Here is a 12103-nt window from a genome sequence, read left to right on the forward strand (position 1 = left end):
ACTGGCACGCAGGCATAGCTCAGAGCTATGAACCAGAGCAAACGCTGGCCTGGCATACATGTGAGCGAGATTATCTTTTGTTCAAGATAAACTGTTTAAAAATAAAAGCGTGGTCGTATACCTAAATAAAATAGGCATATACCTAAATAACTGTTATTTTATTAATTAATTAAAGGACCGGGGGGGGGGGGGGGGGGGGGAAATACTCATTGAATAGAGACAAGGTAATTGTGTATTAGGCCTATATGTTTTATGTGGAAAAATGTATTAACCGATACATTTATTTTGAAAACAAGAAACGACCAACCGGATATTTGGTGCCTTTTGACAGCACGCTTTCTAAAATAGAGGAAGTAGTGTCGGTTTTTGGTGACGCTGCATTAAGACCTGCAAGACATGGCTCATTCTAGTAAGTACATTTATTTACAAACTATGATTGTAATGTCAGATTTGTGTAGTTATTTGTTACAATATGTAATATGATCGAATGGCCATTTTAATTAATAATGGAAAGACTACACAGGATGTGCCGCGCTCTAATTTATAGTAGCTAGTTGGCTAAAGCCTGCTGTGCTAATTCAATGAATGAATAGATTCATGAATTCGGTTGGTGTTTAACCAAAAGAAAATGCAGGTTGTGTGCAACCGTTTTAATACATGTTTATGATGATAAATGCACAACTTTTTAAATGATGGTATGTCTGTCCTCAGGATTGCTAGTGTTGTTTCTTGTCAGCCTGGCTGTTGGAGCCCAGGCTCTCACACCATCCCATTACCTGTCACTGTCGGATGTGGGGAGACTGCAGAACCTATTGAGTCAACCTTTCACAGACCTAGAGTCCGCGTACTACTCTATTGTTGGACTGAGCAAGCTTGGGATAACTGTTCCTGATCAAAGTGTAAGAGGATTGTAGAATGTAGATATTCTCATTTTGAGTTCAAGCTTTGCATATGTATGCATAGTAATCTGTACCTCACCTTACATAAATAATAGTTGTCATTGGTATCACTGTATCATACTATGTCTATGACTTGTGTGTTTTTGTCTCTGCAGGAGGCATGCCAGTTCCTTAAGTCCCAACTTGACCCCATGAGTCTTGATTCTGTCTTCTTCGCTGCTGAGGCCAGTCAAGCCCTATCAGGATGTGAGGTAAAGAAATTCAAATACTTTTAGCTGATAGTCTTATTTGATTCTGTAAAAAAACAAATAATCCTGTGCCGTTCGATGGCTATACTGTCTAAACCGATGTTTAGACCTGTGATTCATATTGTGGCTGGCAACCTATTATGAACATGCATGCATCGTGCTGTTTACTTCCAAAGATACCCGTGTCCAATGAAACCCGTGACATTCTCCTGGCGGCAGTTAGCGAGGACTCGACCGTGACTCAGATCCATCGGGCTGTGAGTGCACTCAGCTCATTGGGGCTTCCGCTGGCATCTCAGGAAGCAGTTGGTGCCCTGGCAGCTCGCATCAACAAGGAGGACAATGTCATGGCGTGAGTACTTTGTAGCTCGTACACACTGGCTAGAGCGTACACGGTAATAGTACAGGTCATGGCCCAGGCCGTAGCGTAACGGTCTGGGCACCGGACTGGTAATCCAGTCGCAGTGTGCCGCGGGTTCGACTCCCGGACCCGACACGTCCTTTACTGCATGTCATCCCCCCATCTCTCTCCCGTTTCCTGTCAGCCTACTGTCTGTCCCTTCAAAAATCAATAAAAAAGGCGTAAGCCGCAAAAGAATATCTTAAAAAAAAATATATATAGTACAGGTCAGTTAACTTCGTCCAATCCCACCTGCACTGAGATTGGTCACAATGGACAGTGTTGGCAAAGTTATTTGTTTTGATAATGTAATATTATGTTATGGTCTCTCTGGACAGCATAACCATAGCCCTGCAGACAGCAGCCCGCCTCTCGCAGCAGGCAGAGCTCGGCGGAATACTGGAGGAGATTGAGGTGAGCTACCATCTGTCCCAGCTGGTGTTGTGGTTCTGACCAAAGCACTCTTAGTTGTGTGTGATGTGCATGAGATGCTCTCAGTCTAAATCAGAGCTGTCCCAATTACTGAATGTTAGTGATGGCTGTATACTTTAGCTGAGCTCTTTACTTTTTTTTTCTATTATTAATATTATTTTATTGTGTTGACTGAATTTTATATTTGACTGACACCCCCACCCCAACTCAGGACCTGACAGCTCGTTTGGATGATCTGGGTGGCGTCTACCTCCAGTTTGAAGAGGGACTTGAGGCAACTGCCCTGTTTGTGACTGCTGCATATTCTCTGTCTGACCATGTGGATATGGAGCCCCCCCTAAAGGAGGTATAATCATTAACCACTTTAACCCTCTAATATTGAAAACAGGGCTTTAGTCAAACGGACCTGAGTTGAAACTGTAATACCCTGTTTAGGCCAAGATACAAAGTGTCTATTCTAATTTCTGGTATAGAATAGGAATAGATCTATTTCCCCATAAAGGAGTTTTAGGGGACAGGGAACCATGTTGCCCAAACGGATTTGGAGTGAGTGAATTATTTCATTCCATTATACAGAATATCAGATGGAAGATCCTCTATGAGTTCGAATTTCTCCATGCTCAACCATGACATTGAGGAATCACTATTGAACATTTGGAATAATTTGAATAAAACTAGGTCTATGTTTACGTACAATATTAGCTGGAAGCTGTGAATAAACATCGACATTACATCGTTATTATGGTTCTTTAAGAGTACAATCCAGGCTCAGTTGTGGTGATGACGGTAGATATGTTTTCCCCACAGGACCAGGTCATTCAGCTGGTGAACTCCATCTTTAGCAAGAAGTCCTGGGACTCACTGGCTGAGGCTTTCAGTGTGGCAAGTGCTGCTGCTGCCCTCTCCAACAACCGCTTCCATGTACCAGTTATTGTCACTGCTCAGGGCCCAGCCACAGTTTCACACAGTCAACCAACCTTGCAGGTAAATCTAGAGGGGTCTTAAAATACCAGAACCATGAAGTAATATCTATAGCTTTGTATATCTTTGAAGAAGTTCTCTGACCGAAAGCTTGCATTAAACGACACCTCAGTTAAATCGTTTTTCTTCTTTTAGTTCCAACACGCGAGATAAATGTCAAAAGGAGATTAGACTGAGAGACGTCAGTGTTTAAAAGGTGTTGAAAGTTGTTCCTGCAGTGCACAGAGACGTCGGTGTTAAAAGGTGTTGAAAGTTGCTCCTGCACAGACGTAACAATAATTTGATTACACTGTTGTGTGCCTGCATCAATGAATAGCATTATAGCCTACCCCTGTAGCTGTTTGAGTTGCTAAACACTCCTGCAGTAGGCAGGGTACAAGTGAGTTTTGTTCATATACAACATTGACATTAACAATGAAGTTCCTTTGCCAGAAGTGAGTGCATTTGTGTTTTGTTGAGTGAGCTCTCTCGCACAAACCTTGCTACAGGAGCTATATCAACCAACTAAATCATGTCCGTCATCAATCGTGACGTTCTTTTGTCAGAAATGAGTGGCTTCCATAAAATAATTGTCTGTGAAGTGGCTGAAAGTCTCTTAATACCCTCTCTCCACACACTCACTTTCTGAACTAGTTCTCTCAAGCTGAACAGCCAACCAGAGAGCTCTTACCCCCTACCCCCTTCTTCCTTCCCAACGCGTTCCGACCCACGCAGAAGCCTGACTATTACAGATGCTGCTATACACACCGCACATTAACAACAGATCTTTTGGGAATCAACAGTCGTACATAGGTCAAATTGACAACCAGTGTAGCTCAATAATCTAAGTAACTTTTGGTCGAGTTTCATCCTTTCAAGCACATAAGTGTAACCAAATGTATTGCATTCTTAAACTGGTAGTTGGACATCAAGAGCCAGTGAACAGCTCTTTGTCCCTATCACTGCTCAGAAGTTCTCAGCATTTTCCAGCACTGTACAGCAAAAAAAGCCAATACAAATACTGTAGTACAACACTATAAACAAACAACACGAACAAAAATAGCCTTGTGCTATCTGTAGTGTTAATCACCTCATAATGCTGGTGTTTGTCTGACTCGCAGCTCCTTGTTACCGATGTCCTTTCTCAACCCCTGACCTCAGCCACTGTGCTGGTTGAATCTGCTTATGCTGTGGCCTCCAAGAGTGTCATACTCGGCCAAGCACCTTTCACCCTCAGAGAGTAAGTATGACTAGAGAAAAATGTTGCATTGTTTCCTTTTTTGAGGGGCGCTAGCCGTCTATATACAGGTTTAATGTTTGTCTTTAGTTCAATGTTTGTTTTGTAAACACCATTGACAATGAAGGGAACATTTACGTCATAATGTGCCTCATTACGTCATATTGTCTTTATTGTTAATGGCGTTTAATGTTTGTGTTGGCACCGTTTTGTTTTACATCACCATTACATCACCTAATCAACACAAGTTAGACCAGTGGTCCTCAACAGGCGGACCGTGGTCCACTACCGGACCGCGGCACAACTCTCTGTGGACCCTGGAGAAATGATAGAATAAAGAGAGAAGGCCTGGGCTGTGGCTCAGCGGGAGTGACCCCCCCCCCCCCCCCCATCTCTCTCCCCATTTCTTGTCAGCCTACTGTCTGTCCCTCCATAAAACATATAAAATAAAGGCGAAAGCCAAAAATAAATTAAAAAAATAAAATAAAGAGAAGAGAAGAAAATAAGTCACTGCAACTGCGAGTTGAATTCTCTGTTGTATTCAATGCCGAGAAACGCAACACTCTGAATGTGTGTATTATGGGCCGGCATGTAATTTCAATGTTGTGCTGAGTGGCTCACTAGCAGTGACACATTCACACATTCAGTTGAATTAACAAAATTGGATTTTCATACTCTGCCACCCCAGTGTTGGTTGGGATGGGACCCGGTTTGTATAGCTTGGTTTGACTGTACTAAACAGGCATAGTTGTTTCTAGGGGTGGGGGGCGAGGGGGGCAGCCCCACCCCGTGGGGCCCGCAACCCGCAATTGTATTTGTGTGCGCATGAGACTGGACCATGGTCTTATTCAAAACATATTTGTTAGACATTAATATATTAGCGCCCCTCACTTCAAACGGGTGTGATTTGTTTTACTTTAATAAACTGCCTTGATGTTGGCTCATTTTATGGAAGAGGCACTATTGTTCTCAATAAATTGAGACTCTTGTGGTTTATGGATGTATTCATGCATTCATTATATGATTCCGTCTTGCTTTCTAGTGGTGTCTTTGAACTGAACTTCATGTCGAGCCAACCAGCCAGTGGATACTACCAGTTCACTGTCGCAGTAACTGGGGACACCCGATTGGTTGCCAATAATGTTGAGGTAGGCTCGTTTTTAGTTTGAAAAGGTTTACGCATTATTTGCATTTGGCAAATATTTATTGCACTGGATTTCATTTGCAGACACATGATGCAAATTATGCTGTGCTTTGGTGTCTGTTGGTGGGATCACAAATATGTGTCCTGTCAACAGTGGACAATTTGTCTGTTTCACTGGATTTGCATATTGTTGAAATGCTCACATGGAACAGGATCTGACCTCCATTTCCTATATACAGTTTTTGTCCACAACACAAACATTAATTGTCATCGACAATGAATGGAGAAATTATGTCAAATGTCTGCCAAATATGACTTAAATTTGTGGCAACAGGCATTCTGATTAGCCAGTATGAGATGATGCATGATGATGTTTCACGGGTGTGATTTCTACCTTATGTTCCTCTGTTCAACTTCACCTGTAGCTGAAAGTAAAGGTGTCCACCGAGGTGGCCATTACAAATATGGACCTGTCTATCGTGGATAAGGACCAGAGCATCGGCACAAAGACCACCAGGTCAGAAAGGACAGTTGATGAACAAAGCCTTCTTTAATAATGACTTTGTGTTGAACAATATTGGTGGAGTACTACAAGTTCTCTTCTTTATTTACCCAGGGTGGAGTATCCTAATAAAGCTAAGAGCTCCTTAACAGCAGACGGCCACCAGAACTTTGCCATGTCCTTCCAGTTGGTTGATGTTAACACAGGGGTAGAGCTAACGCCTCACCAGGTTTGTAAGAGTTGGAAATCTCTGCCAGCAGCTAAACGCTAACAGCCTTTGTAATTAAATGTTTATTCAAATGGCACCATGAAGTTTGTAATTTGCCCGTATCAAAATCTCTTGATTTCTTATTTTCACAGACATTTGTGAAGTTGCATAATCAGAAAACTGGGCAAGAGGTCGTGTTTGTGGCTGAGCCAGACAGTAAGAACCTTTACAAGTTTGAGCTGGATACAGCTGAGAGGAAGTCCGAGTTTGATTCGATGTCTGGCACCTACTCTCTTCACCTCATTGTTGGGGATGCTACCCTGGAGAATCCAATTTTGTGGAATGTGGTGAGTGTCAAGACCTGGAGGCTGTGGGCTGGGTGGGCCATAGGTTAATTTGAACTTGTCATCGACCAGTTGGACAGTCATATCAAAGACAGAGTTGTTTTTTACCCTTGAAAGGCGGATGTTGTTCTGAAGTTCCTTGAGGAGGAGGCCCCCGCCATCATGCAGCCGAAGACCCTTTACATCCCCAAACCAGATATCCAGGTAACCACTACAACTCCCCGGTTAAATGTAAACTACTGTTTTGAATTGGATAGAATGGATGCTGATAATTTCCTACTGTGTCTTCAGCATCTGTTCAGGGAGCCGGAGAAGAAGCCTCCCACAGTGGTTTCCAACGCCTTCACTGCTCTCATCCTCTCTCCGCTTCTACTCCTACTTGTTCTGGTGAATACATTTAGCATTTTTATGTTTTTGGAATCAGAGCTACTAAAAATTGATCCACTGAAGTTGAGCAAACTCACTCCTACAAAGAGGTCTAGGTCACATCTGCCCCAATTACTTAAGTCTGTCTGTACATTCATTTAATTCTTATGTTTTAGTCAAAGTCTGGTCACAAAGAGCCTTTGGACAAAAGATTGATATCGGGTGTGAAATTAAAATGTGACTTATTAACTGAGCAATTATGTTTGTCCAAAATGTTAGATCAGTTTGTTAAGGTCGGGCACAGTTGGTAATGCTGTCGCCTCACAGCTAGAAGGTCCTGGGTTCGATTCCCGCTTCGGACGCTGTGGGCACTGGCGGTGTGTTCCCTCCTCCGCGTCATCAGTGCCCATACCCGAGGCGGGGGTTGGCGATAGGGCCTTTCTGTGTGGAGTTTGCATGTTCTCCCCGTGTCCGTAATCCTGGCCTCTAAAACTACCTCCCCCTGGCCAGCCGGGGCGCCTGATGAAGGGGAAAGGAACTGGTCTGAATAACGTGTCCCTTCCACACGCTACGTCCGGCCGGGGAAATTCCCCTCTGTCAGGTGAAAAGAAGCAGCTCGGACTCCTCATGCATAGGAGGCATGAGGTCAGTCCGCTGCCCCCCCAGGTTGGCAGAGGAAGTGTAGCGCCCAGGATTACATTAGAATGATTAGATAATTGGCACTGGGTGAAAAGAAAACTGGGTTACAAAATTGTGGGATAAAAATTAATTTAAAAAAAAGAGGTCTCCTCTGAATAAATACAAAGCCCCAAATGAAATCCATGAATGGATAAATGGTCCCTGTTCATTTTAATGGACGATGTATGGCCGAAGCATTGATGGATGGTATGGCCCTGTAAGGCTGTGAATAGATAAAGTTACTATATAAACACCAGGGGTGGCTAACTTAGTTTAGGTCATAGGTCATTGGCTGGGCATAATGCAACTTGATGTAAGCCGGACAAGTTTTACACACATGAAGCATGAGCCCATAGTGTCCGCCTTAAAAAAAAGGTTTTGTAACTTATTTCAACCTGTTTTAATGTGTCTTAGCTATAACTGCAATTTGTTTAAATTCATGTTTAAGTAGTTTTTCTTGCAATCATCACTTTTATGATTAGAACTACAGGTGCTGTAAGTGATCATTTTTGTTTAAAGGAGTTTCTTCCCCCCCCCCCCCCCCCCCCATGTTTTTTTTGGTGTTTGTTCAATTTCCATGTTCAATTTAAAATATCTTTTCTGTTTATTTAACAGAAAATATATTTTCTGGTGGGTCCCCAATTTCATCCAAACTGGACAGAGAACCCATTTATCAGTTTACATTGGATCAGCTCAGATGAGTTCTCTCTCCTGATCGTATCCAAGCCCGAAAATATATTTACTGAAGAGCTGGAGAAACGGACAGACATCAGAACATGGAACGTTAAAAAATAAGGGAGAATAATGTAGCTAAGTTGGTCATAACGATCTATGGGTGTTATGTTAACTGATTAATTGGCTCAAGGCTCCTTTTTAACGTTAGCTTTTTTTGGGTTGAATGTGCTATAGAATTGAGTTTATATTTGAAATGGTTATTGTAGAAAAGGTGGTTTGATTCTGTTGTGGGCAAGCTGTGTTCATTTTCCTAGAAAGGCCTTTCAGAATGAAACCTTGATGGCCAATGAATGAGACCTTTTTGATGGATGAATGCAGCTTTTTTTATTATTTTTTTAACAATGCTGTATGTTTATAGCACTAGCAATGAGTAATGAGTATTGGCTGTTACAACCGACTAATCACTGTGTTGTGCAGAAGACCATTTTCTGTTCTTTTGTTTGTGGACCGTGTGCCTTGCAAATAACATTGTCTTATTTCCCCTCTCGTCTCTAGTGGTTTAAACTCGGGGCCAATGTTTCCAACTTCACCGCCACTCCCAGCTCTGTTCTGTTCCATATAGGACATGCCGGTTAGTGTTAAGCTTTGTTGTATGCATATCACTGGGGAAATTACACTTTTTGTATCAGTCTTACTGTTATTAAAGGTACAAAATTAGTATTTTTTATGATGGGTAGGCCTGTGCATGCCACTACTGTATTTTACTGTTAATTAATATTAGAATGTATCATTTTGTTGTTTTTTCTCAATGATACATAAACAAATTCATATTACAATGAAGAAAATATGCAGTTAAAAATATACACAGTTATAATATTCTACATCAGCATTTGATTGTATATTAAACATTTTTATCTTTCTTGTCTCAGCTATGCTGGGCCTGATGTATGTTTATTGGACACACCTCAACATGTTCCAGACCCTCAAGTACCTGGCTATCATTGGCACTCTAACCTTCCTCGCCGGGAACCGCATGCTGGCCCAAAAAGCAGTCAAGAGGTATGGCTCCTGATGACACCTAGGCAACATGGGTTAAAAGTTATTTTCTAGAGGGCCCTTTACCCACAGGAATAAAATCTGGCCTCTTTCAGATGAGAGATGCCTCTGTTACCTTGAGGCCTCTTGGTAGTTCTGATGGTACTAAACTAACTAAAGGGTCTACTTGCACAGTGTGGCCTCAGTAGTGTGTCGTCGTCGTCATCCCCCCCCCAGAGGCCTTTGGCCACGCTAGGCTGTTTTCAAGAGTGGAGCCATCATTTGTAAAACTTGCCTACTGGGAACCAAGAGAGGATCAGCGTGCCAGCTATCTGCGTCAGTGATTACCTGAGTGGGTGGTTTTATCTAAGCCATGAAAATGTAGAGCCCTCAAAAGGCTAAAGTGACACAATGGCTGACTACTTTATTCTCTAATTGCTCACCAATTTCCTCTTGTGCTTTTTGTCTAGGATAAAGTTGCTATGGATTCTTTAGCAACGTCACAGCTAAGAATCGTCTAATAGGACTAGGAGTGCAAAGCTGCACCTTTAGTTTGACAAAAATGACACTGAAAAATGTGCCTCACTTCCGGTGGTGGGCAATGTATAAATTAAAGTTAATGGGTTGTGTCCATCTCAAGGTGTTTTTCCATGAGCACAATGTATGTTTTGAATCAACCATTGAGCTGTGCATTTTACACTATAGAAATGGCAGCAATGTGACAAGGTATTGTTCTGCACTGAGCCCTACTATTATTTTTATCTGGTTGCCGATTGTTGATAAATGTTAAACTTTGGGTAGAATGCTGTCACCACTGAAAAATCGTAGATGAGCAGGGCACCTTGCATTTTCAGAATGTTAAAAAAATAAAATAAGAGTAAAACGCACAGCCTTAAAGGGACACTTCACCCTTTTTGCAAAAGAATATATGTTAATGACGTTTAGAAGCTTTAGAACACTTTCCTGGAGATCTTTATGTGTGTAATATGTGGTTTTAGATATTTTAGATTATAGCAGTGAGCCTGTTGTCTCTGTCATGGACACTGGGCTCACTTCCTTCCTGGACTACATGTTGTCTCAGTAAGACAGCTCTCCCCCTATCCACAAGGAGGAGCAGTGCACCAAATAATTATGGGAATTGTAGTCCAGGAAGGTAGTGAGACCAGTGTCCATGACATCAGAGACAACAGGCTCACTGCTACAATCTAAAATAACTAAAACCACATATTACACACATAAATACCCCCAGGAAAGTGATCTAAAGCTTTAGTGATCTAAAGCTAAACGTCATTAACATATATTTTTTTGCAAAAAGGGTGAAGTGTCCCTTTAATGTCAGGTCCCCATGAAATTCCCTGTAATATTGCTTGTGATGTCAGTATTCCATCCTTGGTATCTTTATTCATAATAGTCAATTTAACCATGTTTAACAGAAGGAAAATGTAATTATCATAAATGTTGAGGTCTATCTGCTCTTCACTTCTCAAAGGTCCATCTAGCCCCAATCTCCTTACAATTGGTGCCTATGTCTTTTAACCCCTCTTTCCACACTTTCCTATACATCTCTCTTTACTCCTTTTTCAGGATTGCTGCAGAGCAAAGTAGTAGGTTGGCAAAGTATAGGAGCCTGCGATAGAGGCTTCATTTCTTAACAAAGCTGGTCTTCCAGGTTGAAGTAAGGGCATCCTTATGGATTGCATCCTAGTGCATCTCCATATGGCCGGCATAATGCATGGCTGTGTGGTGCTCACTCACAGTAGTTCTGAGTGTTCATACGTATTGTATTTGATGCCTCTCCTAGCTTGCCTCTCACTCATCACACCACAACCGTACCCGTCATGTCCATGCCAGCACCTTCTTAATCCCTCCATTCTAGTCTTTAACACTCATGGATGTGGACATGGTTGGTGATGCTTTGTGTTGTACAGTATATGTTCATTACCCAAGAGTCATTTATTATGAGAACCGCTCGATTTTTGCCGGTTACACTGTTTATTGTGATTGTACACTGTATGCTGTACAGAGAAATGCATGACTCTGCCCTTGTGTGACTTGGCAGTAATCGGGTGGTAACCGTAACCATGATGTAATGTGTTAAGATTTTATTAATCTCACATTTCTCAAATAAATAACACTTTGATCTCCTTTTTCTCTTGCAGAATTGCAGGCAAGTGAGGGCAAGAAATTTGAAGACACTGATTGAAGGTCTTATTTTAGTTTCCAAGGAGTCATTCAAGGACGCATCGAATCAGACTGTTGGAAAAAGAAAACATATTTCATGAGTCCAATTGACAATTTAAAAATGCAGTTTTGTCTTTTATTTCCCCCACATAAAAGGCAACAAGATATCATGATGTCTTGAGAGACTAGACCGATGTTCACAGACAGGATACTCTACTGAGAAGGCTGTAAAGCTATCATTGCACTTCATTTTCCTGTGATTCTGGTTTTGTTCTTGTTGTCCATGTCCAACATGCCAATATTGTCTAAGCGAGCTATTATTTGTCGTTTATTTCTTCTCTTGTTTGTTTTGTACATTGCTGTTTCCTGTTTGTTGAACACCCACGTCACCTGAAGTGACACAAATTAGTTTTGCATTGTGAATTTGTTGTTCAGCTGAAATTATGAATGCCGATGACTAATTGACAAAGCTGTAATGATAAATGTTGACGACGACCAGCCATAACATCCCTGACACATTCATCATTAGATGAGAGGTACATGTGCCCGGTTGATTGTTTGCCTGTTCATGTCATTACATGTAGAGCATAGGTGTTTATTCTCTTGTGATATAAAGAGTTGGATATTCCACTGAAAAAGAAAATAATTGAGTAATAAAATGATGGCAATTACAGGAAAGCAGGTGTTTTTCTAATGAAAAGAAATAAAGGTTTTTTTCCCCATATTGTCTGGCATTGTAATCAATGATTAGTCATTGCTTTAGCCAAAGGCTTTTTTCCTTTTGGTCAAAATGC

At 41.6% G+C, this 12103-nt stretch overlaps 1 protein-coding gene across 2 annotated transcripts; it reads left to right on the forward strand.

Annotated features, from left to right (window-relative positions):
- The first annotated feature begins 326 nt into the window (after positions 1 to 326).
- Positions 327 to 12031, forward strand: rpn2 (ribophorin II). Of its 2 annotated transcripts, XM_083771300.1 has the most exons (18): positions 327 to 409; positions 712 to 899; positions 1055 to 1150; positions 1324 to 1499; positions 1886 to 1961; positions 2191 to 2325; positions 2787 to 2963; positions 4061 to 4179; positions 5219 to 5324; positions 5746 to 5837; positions 5937 to 6051; positions 6183 to 6377; positions 6492 to 6578; positions 6666 to 6761; positions 8649 to 8724; positions 9023 to 9152; positions 10713 to 10803; positions 11288 to 12031. In XM_083771300.1, the coding sequence occupies exons 1-17, from the start codon at positions 397 to 399 to the stop codon at positions 10762 to 10764; spliced, it is 1929 nt and encodes a 642-aa protein (XP_083627426.1). In that variant the 5' UTR covers positions 327 to 396; the 3' UTR covers positions 10765 to 10803; positions 11288 to 12031. The 2 variants fall into 2 exon arrangements, with proteins under 2 accessions (XP_083627426.1, XP_083627427.1); XM_083771301.1 differs by lacking the exon at positions 10713 to 10803.
- Positions 12032 to 12103: the final 72 nt, after the last annotated feature.

This window comes from Protomyctophum parallelum (assembly GCF_964188405.1).
Source record: "Protomyctophum parallelum genome assembly, chromosome: 8".
Taxonomy (NCBI): Eukaryota; Metazoa; Chordata; class Actinopteri; order Myctophiformes; family Myctophidae; genus Protomyctophum; species Protomyctophum parallelum.